Source organism: Daphnia pulicaria, chromosome 7, assembly GCF_021234035.1.
Source record: "Daphnia pulicaria isolate SC F1-1A chromosome 7, SC_F0-13Bv2, whole genome shotgun sequence".
Lineage (NCBI taxonomy): Eukaryota > Metazoa > Arthropoda > Branchiopoda > Diplostraca > Daphniidae > Daphnia > Daphnia pulicaria.
Genome location: NC_060919.1, coordinates 17,987,682 through 18,003,724, shown reverse-complemented (window position 1 = coordinate 18,003,724; position 16,043 = coordinate 17,987,682). Strand labels below are relative to the sequence as shown.

Here is a 16,043-nt window from a genome sequence, read left to right as displayed (position 1 = left end):
CAAATTGACGTGGTTGTGTCTGCTATAAGGCACGCATAGACAGGGCAGACAGGAGCAATTCTGTCGTCAATACATTAGGGGAAAAATCGGGTGTGGATTGACTTAACTTTTATTTTTAAAGAACCATGGCCGAAAGAGACATGGAATCTAGTACAGGAAAAATGAAAGCAGAAGCATCTAATGGCTGTGGAGACCATTGCGATGGACACCATCACTCCAACGACGGGTAAGTTTGTGTTCCACGTTTCGTTTTTGTGCTGATGTGACCGTTAGTCAGCAAATGTTTTTGCCCATAAGTAAGCTTGAATAGTTGAATTCCTTGTTTACGAAGTTCATTCTTATTTTTAGGGGTGCCAAATCAAAAGACAAAAAGAAAAAAGGAAAAAATGTAAAAAATCATTTGTCCAAAGATGATGGAGAGGAGATGTCTTTGCCGCCTGCTAGTCTTCAAGTAAGAACATACTTCTTTTTGTTTTCAAGGGACAGGAATCCAATGTTTGTAACATTTTTGCAGGACTTGAAAAAAGCCATGGAGTTGCTTTCGTTGACCCACAGTCAAGGTGCTGTCAAAACGACTGAAGATGCTATGGCCAAACAGTATGAATTTTGGAGCACTCAACCCGTTCCAAAAATTAGTAAGATCTTCACAGCATTTTGTTTCGATTTCAACTTTATCTGATTTTTGTTCTGCAGATGAAGATATTACTGTCAATGAACCAATTGAGCCGGACACACCTTTTACAGAAATTCGTCCTGAGCCATATACATTACCACAGGGTTTTGTGTGGGATACTTTGTCATTAGACAATCCACAGACAGTAACAAAAAGAATCAAAAAACTTTTTTTAAGACTTGTTTACATTTATCTTTCTTCCATTTTATAGTTGCAAGAATTGTACCAACTTCTTAATGAGAATTATGTAGAAGACGACGATAATATGTTTCGGTTCGATTATTCGGCTGATTTTCTTTTATGGTGGGTTTTAACTTAATTAAAATATGAGTAGAAACAAAAATAACAAAAATATTATTGATTTATAGGGCTTTGAAACCGCCTGGCTGGTACAAGGATTGGCATTGTGGCGTTCGAGCAGAGAAATCGGGAAAGCTTTTGGGTTTCATATCTGCAATCCCAGCCACCATTCGAATATATAATCAGTAAGATCATAACGATTCAAGATTCTGTGAACTCACATTTAATTTGTTTTCTCAACAACTATAGTACCCAGAAAATGGTGGAGATTAATTTTCTTTGCGTGCACAAGAAGCTTCGCTCGAAAAGAGTGGCTCCCGTCCTCATTCGTGAGATTACACGACGCGTCCATTTGAAGGGAATATTTCAAGCCGTTTACACGGCCGGTGTTGTGTTGCCTAAACCGGTCAGCACTTGCAGGTATTTGTCTGGCAAAATAAACAAAGGCTTGTCCTTAATTGGTCCTGCCATTTTAATCCTATTCAGATACTGGCACCGTTCTCTGAATCCCAAAAAGCTGATCGATGTCAAATTTTCGCATCTGGCGCGTAATATGACAATGCAACGAACATTGAAACTTTATCGCCTACCAGAAGAGACGAAGACTCCTGGATTCCGTACTTTGGAACTCAAGGACATTGAGCAGGCTTATCGATTGCTCAACACGGTGAGTCTACATCAGGGTCTGTCTGTGTGTGTGTGTTATGTTAGCAGTGATGACTACCATTGATAGCTCGAGGCGTGTAAGGCGAGTTTGTATACTGGGAAAACGGAATTGTTGTTCATCTCGCAACGGATTGTCCGTGTTCAAATATTGATATCGACTTTCCTTTCTTTCCTTGCATTTTCTGTGTTTAGTATTTGAACAAGTTCCACTTGGCGCCGTGTTTCGACGAAGAGGATTTCCGCCACTGGTTTTTCCCCAGGCCCGGCATCGTGGACTGCTACGTGGTGGAGAACGACGGTATCATCACCGATCTGGTGAGCTACTACACGTTGCCATCGACGGTGATGCATCACCCGGTTCACAAGTCGCTCAAAGCGGCCTACTCGTTTTACAACGCATCGTCGACGACGCCGTGGAATCAGCTGATGAGCGACGCTCTGGTCACGGCCAAAAACGCCGGATTCGACGTCTTCAACGCCCTGGATTTGATGGAGAACAAGACGTTTTTAGAACCGCTCAAGTTCGGTATCGGCGATGGCAATTTGCATTACTATCTCTACAACTGGCGCTGTCCGGACATGCCCTCAAACTCTGTCGGCCTGGTCCTTCAGTAACAAAATTTCAAGCAAAAGAAACAAGTTTGGGGGTCATCCAAACGAATCAGAAAAAAATGGACGTAAGGAATCCTTTTTTTCTTCGTTCGATTATTATTTTCATTTTTAAGTTGATTGAATAGAAGGAACCCCCAATTTCTTTTTTCCCTTGTGTATGTTTGTGTGTGATTATGAGCGTCCGTCGACCCGAAAGGTTATTTCCTTTTTGTACCAACAACAAATCTTTTTTGTTGAGAAATGAGACTTAAAATAATAATAATAAAAAAAAAGAGTGTCGACGGAATTTGGGGCGCATTTAATTTCGCCACGTCTTATTTGAAGTTAGGTTGGCATTTTAGGAAATTGGATTTGGATTAGGTGGCTGTAAAATTCAATAACATTGTATTAGCTGATGGAGAAGGGACCTGAAAGTAATCAATGGTTAATTAAGCCCCCCATATAAGACCCTGGGCTTTAGCTATGCTATATAGAGTTGAAGGTCTGCCTGACTAGTCGTTTCTTGGTTGGATGGATTGAGTAGAGACGTAACTCTTGCTTGGCTTGCGGCTTTTCCTCTTAAACCGATTCTCCATTACACCACGGTGGAAATGTTTGCACCAACAAATCCTCAATTTGTGGACCAAGAAATCTACCAGCAGCAGCAGCAGTGTGGTCTACATCCACTCAAATGTCGACGGGGGTTTTGGTAAACTTGTTAAATAAATCAAAATGAATGCTGTCCCGCATACAGCACGCGATCTTGAGAACCCAAAGTGGAGTCTGGTGGAATATTTAGTCACGGTCTGTAAATAGACCAAATCCTCTTTTGTCTTTTGGCTGCAAACTTTATGATTTCGGCGCAATCAATATTTTAATGTCTCTTTCCTCGATTCATTACGTATTTAATAGCTGGCATTCATGTTTCAACAATGGCATCCAGTTTGACATAAGTCGGTTTATACTAGCTCGCCGGCCCAGACTCGGGAATGAATTCTGCCCAACGTCGAGAATGTCTATCCCCATCAGCATTAAGGGGACTTGATAATCACTACAATCTCTCATCAAGACTCGCCGCAGTAAACGGATTTCCACTTGCTAAGGGCCCGTATTATATACTCGTCCTCCTACACATCAACACATGCATTCTGCAAAATAAACCGTACTCTCAAGTATTTAAAATATGAACCAAATCAGATGGACCGTGAGCCAAACTGTGGCGGAGGGGGAAAAAATTCGCCAAGATCCGGATTTATTGTCGTCGCTTCATTTCAGTTTCACTTGACAGTTTCTTCTTCTTGGAAAAGGTTCCCCCCCCCCCCGAAGGTTTCGCGACGGTGTATGCCCAAGTGAAAAGTCTACAAACAATTCAATCGCCGTCTAGACGTCAGCAACAAAAGCGATTGGCTTTTTTTCCCCTTTTTTCTCCTTCGGGAATTGAAAAATAATAAAAAAGGTTGGTTTAATTGATTTTGTTTTTATTCGCTCCTTTTGTGACGTATGCCGAGCAATGTGTGGAGAGGGTGGGGGGAGAGAAAGGTTGGCGGGGCTTTTAAGTGGTTATAAACGGCTGCCGCCTGAATTCATCGGGAAACGGACATTAAGGCCGAGTGCAGCGGAGAGGAGCACTTTCCGTCATTGTTGGTATTACGCCGTTGGAGTTTGCTCTCTCCTTCACTCCCTCCTCTCACACATTCACGCAACGGGAAAGCATAGCGCTCGGGAGTATAGTGCACAGCGGAGAGAGTCAAAGTTGGCTGGGACTATAGCGTTCATTTGGCCGACGACTGGGGACGGAGTAAGTCGCTCCTCTCTCCCACTCTCCGCTTGTTGTTTTTTCTCGATTTCGGTTGGACAACTTTTGGCAGTCGTGTTGACTCGCACAGCCCGTTCTCTCTCCCTCTCTCTTGTGTATTCAAAAGTTTCGAATCAATCGTGAACAAGGCAACAAAGTCACGCTGACAAAAGGGGGTGGCGTCGGTGGGCCAACGCAATTCGGGATAGAAATATAAGATCATGTTTGAGTTTGGTGAGTAGTATTGTGTCTGCCCGGCTGAATGTGCCAAACGACGAGAGTGTCCAACCCACTGGTGCTAGAGCGGGACCACCATGAATTGGACGGGCACAAAAGCGGGGCCGGCGGCCCTGACAACGGCGATGTTGCGGGACCCGAGCGAGGACGAATTGATCGACGCCAATGTGACGGCGACGTTATTCTACAACAATTCCTCGTCATCGACAGCCGTCACCACTTATCTCAACAACAGTTCCGACGTCCTTTTGGCCGTTAATGGACTCGACTCGCTGATGAATGTCCTCATCGCCATGGTCCTAGTCGTTCTTATTTTAATCACCGCAATCGGTAAGTGTGCCTCTTTTCAGTTGGGACTACTAGCTCGATTGAAAAATATCCTTGGGTAAGTGGTGCTGGAAGGCCTGTCATCGGGACAAGGGGGTGGGGTGGGCATGATTGCGAGACAAATCAATTGTCGTTCGTGTCTTATTCTAGGGCTGGCAAGCCAAATAGGCGGCTAATATTAACCCGACTGCTCATAGCGCACGCGGGCCTCAAGGAATTTCGTGACGGAAAGTCAATAATGCGCCAGCAAAAATGTTGCGACGTTTTTCCCGTTGAGGTTCGCCAAAACTTTGTCATCGTTTTCACGCTGTTTCATCATCTCTCCGATACCAATATCAAGTTTGTTTCTATGTCGGCTTGTTTGTATCGTCCCACTAATCAGCCACTATGCGGCTGCTACACTTGTCGTCGTCTACCTAGAACACTCGAATAAGTTGATGGCGTCTAGGAGAAGCTCGTAGCGATTCAGGGCGGGAGCTGTTCCCGTGTTGTGTCGTGAATCGCAATGAGATGATATCAAGGGGGCCGCCCTCCAAGTGGTTTCTCCTCTATTTTTCTGAAAAGGGATTCTTGAGATTTATATGTGTGTGCCTATGATCCTTTTGGTTGGTGGTGGCGGTGGAAATCCATCTCCATTCCTGAGCGCAGCGACGCTTTACCGTTTTCCTATATTTTAAAAGAGACATTCGACCGGCTGTCTCTGAAGGGCGCGGGAATGTCGCACACAGGATCGAGATTGTGTGCCTCTGTAATATCTAAACTCGCCGACGTGTGTATAACTTCCTCCCCTCACCTCACCCATCAACATGCGGGGGCCAACCCGAACATCTGTCGTCGTCGTCGTCGTCGTCGGGAGATCAACGTGAAAACTCAAAATTTCGTTCACTTTGCTCACTATTTTCCTCCTTTTCCCTCCGCCATCAGGATTTATTGAATTTCTAAATGACATTCACGCTTGAACGTCATGTGTCGGGGGAGATCCCGACCGGAAAAACAAAACAGGACAACAACGGGGCAAACACTCGGTCAGTCACGATAAGACGTCCGTCATTGTCTTTGGTCCATCGTGGGGATGGCTGCCGGTCCAGCAGCTGCGTGTTGAGACTTGAGATTAAGCGTTGCAAATCTAATTTTGCCAATATTAAGTTTTATCGTATTATCCAATTGTATTCAATTTATTTCGTTTGATTTAATTTAATTATTTTTTTTTACCCCATCATTTTATTTGGTTTTATCAAATTCAATAAACTCGATAATTAAAAAAAAATTCGAATCATTTTCGCAATCTGGCAAATCTAGAATCGCGCCATTTTAAATTGCAGACTAAAATTTAGCGAACGACACATGAAACGTGTTTAGAAAAGATAATTAGAAATAAACTAGAAATCATAGATAAAACCTACGAGGAAATAGTTTGAGCACTTCACGATGGACATTCTACTATATTTTTGCAGGTATGTTTGTCTTAATTTTGTAAATCCCGAGTGTCAGTTATTTGATAGTGTAAAAAGCTGACAGAGGCAGACAAAGACATAGCCATTTTTCTTCATCAGAGACCATCCAGGCTGAGAACGATGGTCAAATTTATTAGAAAATGATGAAGAGCATCTCAGAGTTTCCCTGTCCAACATCACCCATGTGAACAAGTCACTTGATGAAGTTGGTGATGCAAACACTGAGAACTACGTTCTAAGGTTTTTCAAAACATTAGCTCCTACACATTTAGTTCACATTGCCCAATATTTTTTCTTTCCCTCCTTATCAGGATCATTGAATTTCTCGATGACATTCACGCTGGATTGAACGTGATGAGGGCGTGTTGGTTGGGGGAAATCCCTGCCGAAACAATGGGACAAACTCTCGGTCAGTCACGATAAGGCGCGTTTGTCATTGTCTTTGTGTCCATTGCGGGGATGAATGTTGGTCCAGCAGCTGCGTGTTACGATACACAACTGGCGTCGGTTGTGTGTGTGTGTGTGTGTTGTTTCTATTGACCTTGGGTAAACAAATAGGAGCCCTGTAATCCTTCCTTCCCGTCTGGGCGGATATGCCCGGTCGAACATTCAATGGGTCTGGCGAAAGTTAGCGACAGGTTGGGTCCGCCCGACACAGTCCACATGTGATGCTGCTGCTGCTGCTGTTGGATTCCACGGGTCACGAAATTTCCTCTTCTTGTTGTGTCTTTCATCCGGGGGAAAATAGGAGCGGCAGCGGCGGATGGAATTGGCAAGCGATGGGTGCTCCATCATTTCCGTCTCTCCCGCAATCCGGTTGGCGGCCGGCTGACAAACTTTGTTTTCTTTTGACACTCCCTTTTTGGCGGGACGGGACGGGAGAGACAAACCCCCTCAATCTCGACCTCATCAATCGTGCAATCAAAGATGCCGTTCGCTCGGCTGCTGCCCCCCTCATGTCCTATAAGGAGAAGATTAGATTTTCCCCGGGCAACTTTCTCTCATCTGCTGACTCGCCTCTCTTTTCCTTCCACCCATCGACCGTTTTTCTGCGCAGTCGATTCAAACTCTCAAACTCTTTACACACACACACGCAGCTCGGGACAACACTTCGGGTTTACCTTTTTTTTATATTTTGGATCAGGAGCATCGGTCGTAAAAATTCCAGGCCACACCATTTTACTTTTGCGTCTTGTTTGTTCACTTTCCAATCATTGGAATCGCATCCGTTTTCTTTTGTATATATTCGCGCAGCAGTCGCCATGTTTTTCTCTTTCACTAACGATCGTTAAGGTTCGAAAAGAAAAATACCGGGCCCGTTATTTATTCGACAACAACATCAAATCCAAACTGACGAAAAAGGAAAACAACATTTCCAATGAACTGTTGCTGCTGCCGGGCTGATTGTATATATATCTCACGCGGTCCAGGGAAAGTGCATTCAGAATGACATGTCTAAAATTGGCGCCGCTTCAACTTTATTAACGATCGGTAGCTTAGTTCGATCTTAACGAGAAACTTTGACGCTTAACGAACAGTTTCCGCGTTGTGTTTCCACCGATTTTGAATTGCAAAAGTTTATTTTTTTTTTAATCTTTCAAAAATATCAATCATGTGTCGTTGGGGGGTTCTTTTTTAATGAGCTTCAACAAACTGCCTTATATGAATAAGGGGGAGAGAAAAAGAAAGAAAAAGAAAATGGTTGGAGAGGCCCTGACGCAAGTCCCGACCGATTATTTCGCATGGAGAGTCGGACCAGACAGTTGAGAACTCTCTCAATTCCGAGATGGATGATTATGATCCTCTTTGACTGCACGGCAAAGATCAAACAAATATTGAAGTACAGGGGGTCGCAGGATCGAGTCACGGACATGCCATTTCTGCTTTTAAGAAAACTGGAAATGATTGCAGCGATGACGCAAGTGGCTCACGCATGGCGTGCCATTTCCGATGAATTCACTCGCTGATCCCCACAACCGCCCAGGATCTGCCGAGACTCCAATTCGCTAATGGAATATCACGAGTTCAATCCTTGTCCTTTCAAATTAAAATCATCTCATTTCTAGGGTAGTTATATACATTGATGAGCAACAAGTCCCCCCCTCCGGCCGGATGAATCCTCCTGTCCATAATAATCTTGTCATTTCTCTTAGGATTGTTTCACCGATACCCTGCACACGTGCAGTCAATAGTACCGCCGCTTTTTCACCTGCTGGATGCGACGTATACGCACAGCTCAAACAAAGGAAAACCCATTAGCTAATGCGAGACTTACCGACAAACTTTTTGCGTTCCACCACCGTCATATCTGTGTGTGTGTTTGTGTAGATATTTTAGTACTGATGGCATTATATGTAGTACCGCCGCCCACCAACCCCCCGGAGCGACGGAATGTTTTCAGACTCTCGGTTGTCTCTCACCGCATTATTATTAGATCGCCGTGTAGACACACAAGCGGGCGCCCTGTATATTACGTCGATATGATTTGACGAGTTTAATATGTGGGCGGAATGTTTGTTTGTTTGTTTGTGTTATAGCCCACGACGAGGGAATGGTGAGAATAGTGCCGTGTCATTGTGATATAGACGCGGATACTTTATTCATATTGATTGATTTACATCCCAGTGTCACTGCATACCCCCCTTGCTGGCCGAGGGCCAAAGAACGTAATGGAAAAATCACTTATAGATGGGGCGAGAATCTATTCTGGGTATAGATCTAAACGTCTTTGATTATACAGATGCACTATACTATGACTACGACTACTAGTAGGATAATATAATGGCTGACAAAGTAAAGACGGCCCGTATATAGAGTTCTTCTTTTTCTTGGCCCGGGTTTGAGTCCCATCGAGGAATCAAAAGAGAATAGCGACGCTATATATATTCCGGCGATGGAAGGGGGGAAAAAAAGTTGGGAGGCGCATTCATCCGCGTTGGGGGAATAGAAGAAGAAGAATAAGAGTCTTAAGGATATAGTAATTGCTGCTCACTCCCGTGTCTTGTCCATGGAGCCCCCCAGCCCCCCCCCCCCCTTCCACCGACCAGAGACGTGCCGGCTTCTCAATTGTTTGCTGGCCGACTCTTTAGACTCTCGATTTCTATAGGCCGTCGTTGCTGCTGCGCTGCGTTGATGCCCAAGTTGTTCTCCAGAGGTCTGTACTTCTCTCTCCCAAGACGTTCGTCAGCGTGCGTGTGTGTCTGTATACAATAACTATTGGATTGCACGGAGGAAACGACGGCCGGGAAAAAAAACGAAAAACTTTTTCTTCCGCTCGGTGCGGAAGAAAAGCTTCCGCACACTGTGCAAAAGGGGCTTATAGAGAGTAGTATGTCGTACTAGCTGGGGCGTAGGCAAATGAGACGTCGGGAATGGATGTGTATGTAGTAGCGGGTCAATATGAAATTCAAATTGACGAAAATAGAAATCTGTTGAGCCATTATTTGATGTGCAACATTTTCCGTCGAGATGGAATTCTCTCTCGTTCAGGAGGGGAGGAGGGAGAGAAACAAGGAGCCATTAGGAGGGTTGGGTGGGAGGGAAAACATCTTGACGTGGAATTGATCGATGACGCAACTTGTTGACAGGAGACTTCTTGACTCGATCGTTGCTTTTATGTGCCAGCCAAGGAGCCAGCAGCCTCCAAGGAGCTTTGAACAACATTTCAGCTAAATGACCCAAAAGTGCCGAAATACTTGATGGGACATTCTCCTAATGTTGAAATGATTTAGAACCCGACCCACAACTTCACGGGTTGAGCCCGTAACGCATTGTCGGGCAAGAGTCTATACGTCCCAACAATCGACCGGCAACTTTTAGGAGCGTTCCTCCTGGCACTTTGTCATTTATAAATGTCTTTCCTCGTTTCCCTCGATGGGTTTATAAATACTCGAAAAACTGGACGCGCCCGTTTTCGCGGCCAGCCCCTGTCACTTGCGTGGTAAATAATCATCCACCAACTTCGGCATCCGCAACTTTTCTTCTTCTTCTTCCTCGCCGCCGCCATCATATTCTTCCGGTTGTATGAGCTTAACGACAATCTCGCTATTTATGTCCAGGCCGGGGTCTATGAGCCATGGGGGCGTCACATTTCCACCAAATTGTCGCCGGCGGATTTTTCTTTTATGATTTTCCCGTTGTTGCAGCGATGCCAACAGCAATTCTATACGATCGAGAATAAATGATTGACCTTTTACATGCATATCGCATTTCAAAGCGCCGGGAAATTGTCGATACACACAGTCACGCAGTTGCTGTTGTTATGGGTATAGCATTGCGCGTCAGTCGTCAGCCAACAACTTCTCCCAGCGTTCAATTCACATCCCCTCACGTTTTCTTTCTTTTTTTTTCACGATTTTTTGCGATGCAGCTCCCGCCGGGTACGTTGGGTTGATGTTTCCAGCGGGGGCGACGAGGCTTATGGCTTGTCACACATTTTATAGCGCCACGACATCCAAATGGTGAGGGAATAAGGTCACAGAGTCTATACCGACAACAACAACAACTGCCAGAAATCATTTGACACACGAGAACAGGCCATGCAGCGTCCAGTCCGCTCCTATTTGCTGTGTTTATTCGAGTTCTATTTCCATCGACGGACCATTGCGACTTGATTCTGTGGCCTTTTTTTTTAAATTTTTTTCCACTTTCCAACAAGAAAGACGAAGATTTTTGACTTATAAATTTTCTTTTGGGGGGGATGCGGGTCCTGTCTAAATGTCACGCTCCTTATTTTCCCCCCTTAGACATTCTAGTAGGATCGGATCCTTATTACACACTCATCAGAGTGCAGAATAAGCAAAGCTCCACTGCCGGCTGTGCCCGCGACTCTCATTTGGACTCATCAACTTAAAGGCTTAAATGTCACTCGTCGTCCAATCCCGTCCAACCCTCCCGCACGGCCCACCAGTCAGCCAGTCAGCAGATGCCTAGCGCTCAGATTCATTTCGAAAATGGCGCCGTAAACGACGACACACACACGGCCTGGCAAACTTTTTTGTCATTTCGACCTTTGATGTCATTTGTGTATCCCTCCTCCTCGCAATAACATAATGGATCTTGCCATCCAGCCAAAGATTACACACACACACACACACACTCGACGTATTATAACTAGCTGCAATGATCACTAATATAATTACACACACACAGACACACTCCCGGTGTGTATTGGCAGATGCAATAATGAAAAGCCTCATCTTATATAATAAAGACTAATGGAGCACTCTAGGCGTTACATTTTGACCGCGCGCCGGAATAATAACATATAAGAGAGCGTCTGCGCCGTCCATCCAGACGTACATATAAAAGAGAGAGAGTTGGTCGTTTTTTCTCCCGTGTTGTATAACATGTAATAAGAAACTTCTGGGTCCGGCGTAATGTACTCGCTGCTGTGCAACTGGAGATGCTCATGTGTATGTCGACAGAGAGAGAGAGAGTGACTGTTGATGGGGCTATACATGGGCGCTCTAAACACACATTGATGCTCGTTGAGCTCGTAATTAGCTACTGAGTGCTGCCAGCTGAGTAGAATTGATTACGGACAGCAGCACAACGGACGGAGCCTTTAGCGTGTTGGAGCTCCTAGTAATCTGTCGCGTAACGTGTCGCCCGGGACACTCTTCTTCTTCCGCGTGCGGTTGTTTCCGTAGTCGTGATGCGATTATTAACCGGCAATTGATTTTCTGCTTAAGGCAACGTGTTCGTCATCGCCGTCATTCTGCTGGAACGGCATCTGCAATCGGTGGCCAACTATTTGATCCTGTCGCTGGCCGTCGCCGATCTCCTGGTCGCCTGTTTGGTCATGCCGTTGGGGGCCGTCTATCAGGTGACTGGCAAATGGCTCCTAGGACCCGAACTGTGTGACATGTGGACCTCTTCAGATGTCCTCTGCTGCACCGCCTCGATCCTTCATCTCGTCGCCATAGCCACCGACAGGTAAAAAACAACAACCCCACCCACCACTTTTTGTAATCACGTCACGGGGCTCCTGACTCTCCCAAAGTCAAACAAGGTGAAGGATCCAAATATTTATTAATTTCTTGATAGGATCAAATAGACCCAAACAAAAGCTACGCTACTTTTTTTGATCATTTGATCCGATTTGATTTGGTCGTCCTTTTGCGACCGCCGTTGGGCCTTTTTAATGATGGCGACCCTGATACCTACACACAAGGAGCCGGGGCTGCAGAGTCTAATATTTATAGGAACGCGATTCTTTCATTTCCGATGGGATTTTTCATTTGATGACGTCTCGCCAGTCACGGATCGAAAGGGGGAAAAAAAATCCTTTTGATGTTTGCAAGAGGTCAGACCAGTCCAACATTCAATATTGATTGGGAATTGCGCGGCTATAGTATATATTTATATACTAGCCATCAACTTTTATATAGTCTGAGAGATTGGACGTGAGCCAATCGGATGTTGATGTTATTAAACTGGGTAGAGCCCCCTCCGCAAGAAAAAAGGAGTGCATCGTTGTTTATTTATACGGTCCGATTTGAAATAAAGATGCAAATACTCCCGAACTAAGCCAGAGGGTTAAGTTACTAATAAAAAGAGATGCGGTAACTTTGGCGTGTCGCACGCGAGAGAGATGGTCGATTGTTGTCAAACAAATTTACTCCTTAGTAGCGGATATCATGTGCACACAGTCGTGTGCCATCACACTGCCAGCGGAAGGTGAATAATTCACATCCGTAACCCCCGAGCACGGGATTGCCTACATGATCAAGTAGGTTGTAGAAGATATACGTACATATCTATCCAGTCGGGGCTCTATTCATATTTATTATGCCTTTACATATATCCATGGAAGGAATAATAAAAGAACAAAATCCCCTCCGCTGGATGTGTGTGTGTGTGTGTATAGTCGACGCGGGATCGATCCGTTCAGACTTTTGACCACTTTGGTAGTCTGCACACTTCTTCTTTGTGTGTGTGTTGTGTCGGAGAAATTTTCCGGGAAACACTCGGAGAGAAAAGGAATTGTGTATTTTGTTTTTCTTTTTCGTTGAATTGAATCAGTTGAGTTTATTATTCATTGTGTGCTGCTGCTCAGATACTGGGCGGTGACGAGTATCGACTACATCCAACAGCGGACCGTCGGCCGGATCACGTGGATGATCGCCACCGTTTGGCTCGTCTCTCTGCTCGTCTCCTGTTTCCCGCTCTTCGGATGGAAGGACGACGACTGGCAGAAGCGCATCCAAGTCTACCAGCAATGTCTCATCAGTCAGGATGTCGGTTATCAGGTATAAATCTCCTAACCAAATCTTTTCTCTCTTTTCTCTAGTTCTCATATTGGGGTTGGATGATGATCGATTGTTTTTGGAAAGAAGAAAAAATACAAATCGACAGGGCCGGCGACACGATGAGTGTCACTTGTACATGTCCAACATTCAGTGCCGGACTCTGTTAGACTATACTTTGGTCGTAAAAAAAGAAGGACGGCTGGCCCGGCACACTCGACCAAATGTTTTCCTTGACTGCAGCCGACATGTTTTTTCTCCCCCTGCGCTCGGCTTTCCGTTTGCCATTTCAATATTGAGACGGACGGTGACGGGCTGTGTATTCGATTTCAACGACGATCGATACACACAGCGCTCCTGGGCTCCTGTTCCTGTTCCTGCCATCCGACGTGATAGCCTCGATGAATAGCCGGGACATTTAGATTATACAACAGCAGACTCTTTGGCCGATTTATTTGGCTGTCGTCGAGTTTATGTCGAGACATTTTGTCTGGCCCGCCGTTATATATCAAGTCCGGCTCACATCCACATTGAACTTCTTTTGATGTCTTGACCATGATTCTTCTTCTTCCTCCTATTGGTTGGTTCCAGGTTTTTGCGACGCTGTCGACGTTTTATTTGCCGCTGGCCATCATCCTGTTTCTCTACTGGCGGATCTTCCTCACAGCCAAGAAGCGGATTAGGAGGCGCAAGGAGCAAAGGCAAAACAATGGAGTTTCATCCTCATCGGCAGCGGCGGCTGCCATCGGCGGATTGCGGCTCAGTTTGAGAGGAGCCGTCTCGTCGGCCGCTCCCACCAACTCGACCACCAACAGCACCGGAATTTCCTTCGTTTCCACCAGCGAACCGGCCACTTGCACCGTCATGGCCGCTGCCGTCGGTGTCTTGAATCTCGGCCGCCCGCCAATGCCAATTTCATCTCCATCAGATACCCTGGACAATTTATACGTCGAGCAAACGGTCGCTATCGTCCCCCCGCCAGCGCAACCGCCGCCAACTCAGCCGGCCAAATTAACGCGACGGATAACATCGGTGGCCGCTGCGGCCGTGGCGGCCGCCGCCTCGACTACCAATCGCCGGCGGAACATGGAGTCGAAACGGGAGCGCAAAGCGGCCAAAACATTGGCCATCATTACGGGAGCGTTTGTCGTTTGTTGGCTGCCCTTCTTCGTCATTGCCCTGCTGATGCCCGTCTGCCAATGGCCGCACTGTTACTACGACGACAACATGGTGTCATTCTTCCTCTGGCTCGGCTACTTCAACTCCACTCTCAACCCAATTCTCTACACCATTTTCAGCCCAGAGTTCCGCAACGCTTTCCAGAAACTACTCCGGATGAAGAGCAACCCTCCACGATCCAGCCAGCCCATGCCCACGGCCCTATCCCATTCCGGTGGCGGCGGTGTTGGCGGAAGGGCCAGGGAGAGTCGACCAAATGTCACAGTTTTAACTGTTGGCAATAACAACAAGTTCAATGATCCGGAACGCCAAAGTGTCGCAGCCGTGTCCAACAACTATTCCGGATAGAGAGCTAGAAATAAAAAACCAAACTGAATAAAAGATTGTTGTTGTACCAATAATAAAAAGAAAAGAAAAGAAAAAGAAGAAAAACTACTATTGCTATTTGATTTCTTGTTTGTTTCTTGTTGCAATCCTATTTATGACGTCAATGTGACACGACCTGGAAAGTGTATAACAACCATCTAGATATTATATATTTCTCATTCCTACTCTGACGACGTGATACTCTCACACGCATAAAAAGAAGAAGCCATGTTGATGTTTCATATCAAATATATATATATATATCTATACTTCATTGATTGTCTAAGAAGATTATCATTTCCAATTTCACTTCTATGGCTGTGTGTTGTTTTCCACTTATTCTCGTTTCATCATTTGTATATATTCGTATAAAATGGGGAGAAACGGAGCTGAGTCGACGCTGTATGCAATACAACGGGGCAATTCTTATACCTATACAATTCTTTTATTTTATTTTATTTCCGGCCTCGGTCTTTTTGATGATCAATCCAACGCGCCATTGTTATTATTCCACAGACATTCGCCCGCTACCAATCAATGAGTCGGATCAACTGCCCGGAGGGAATTTCGGCTGATGTCGTCTGCTGCTGCTGCTTCCTCCTACTTTTTACTGTGTAGATCTAATCATTTAAACATAATACTTGGGGAAAAATGTTATTCGAATAAAAACAGGAGGAGCGAATCAAGTCTGGGGAATGGTTTGTAAGTTTCGCCTTCGATGGTGAATGAAAAGCAATCAAAGGAAAACACCTCGTCACGAATTTGTGTCCCGCCATTATATTAGGACGCAGGCCAAAACTTATTTTCCCTTTTTCCACATTGGCCAACCAATTCCCACGACGGTCCTGCTCGACACACACACATGTGGCTACTTTTTTTTCCGTGGGATTGTTGTCGGCCGAAAAAAGAATAGAAGCAGCCACGCTAGTAGTACGTGTACGTGTTTGCTCGATAAAGTGGATTCCCGCCTCTTGTGACGACTACCCAAAAAAGAAAACTTTTCTTTTTGACAAGGCACAAAAGTGAATGAAAAGTGAGTGGACGATGGTTGACGGTTATTACACCACGTACTACTTTTTTTCTTTCTTCTGCACTCGGCGAGATGTCAGTCACGATAATTCGTGTCACTCACGAAGAAAAATCGAGATTACGGCACGTATAAAGAGGATACATGGGGCTACCTATGGAATATAAATAACGAGATG

At 45.3% G+C, this 16,043-nt stretch overlaps 2 protein-coding genes across 2 annotated transcripts; both read left to right on the top strand.

Annotated features, from left to right (window-relative positions):
* Window positions 1–9: 9 nt before the first annotated feature.
* On the top strand, window positions 10–2,398 carry LOC124348989 (glycylpeptide N-tetradecanoyltransferase 1-like). Its single transcript, XM_046799437.1, has 9 exons — window positions 10–226; window positions 349–451; window positions 515–635; window positions 694–818; window positions 885–976; window positions 1,042–1,158; window positions 1,223–1,393; window positions 1,460–1,640; window positions 1,832–2,398. The coding sequence occupies exons 1-9, from the start codon at window positions 126–128 to the stop codon at window positions 2,252–2,254; spliced, it is 1,434 nt and encodes a 477-aa protein (XP_046655393.1). The 5' UTR covers window positions 10–125; the 3' UTR covers window positions 2,255–2,398.
* Window positions 2,399–4,020: 1,622 nt separating this feature from the next.
* On the top strand, window positions 4,021–15,273 carry LOC124348954 (5-hydroxytryptamine receptor-like). Its single transcript, XM_046799372.1, has 4 exons — window positions 4,021–4,592; window positions 11,737–11,980; window positions 13,104–13,296; window positions 13,885–15,273. The coding sequence occupies exons 1-4, from the start codon at window positions 4,340–4,342 to the stop codon at window positions 14,818–14,820; spliced, it is 1,626 nt and encodes a 541-aa protein (XP_046655328.1). The 5' UTR covers window positions 4,021–4,339; the 3' UTR covers window positions 14,821–15,273.
* The last annotated feature ends 770 nt before the right edge of the window (window positions 15,274–16,043 follow it).

Coding starts and splice junctions, on each gene's coding strand:
- LOC124348989 (XM_046799437.1), top strand. CDS start 126: ATGGCCGAAAGAGACATGGAATCTAGTACAGGAAAAATGAAAGCAGAA. Junction 1,159..1,222: donor ACCATTCGAATATATAATCA/GTAAGATCATAA, acceptor CAACAACTATAG/TACCCAGAAAATGGTGGAGA. Junction 1,641..1,831: donor CTTATCGATTGCTCAACACG/GTGAGTCTACAT, acceptor TTCTGTGTTTAG/TATTTGAACAAGTTCCACTT.
- LOC124348954 (XM_046799372.1), top strand. CDS start 4,340: ATGAATTGGACGGGCACAAAAGCGGGGCCGGCGGCCCTGACAACGGCG. Junction 11,981..13,103: donor GTCGCCATAGCCACCGACAG/GTAAAAAACAAC, acceptor GCTGCTGCTCAG/ATACTGGGCGGTGACGAGTA. Junction 13,297..13,884: donor GTCAGGATGTCGGTTATCAG/GTATAAATCTCC, acceptor GGTTGGTTCCAG/GTTTTTGCGACGCTGTCGAC.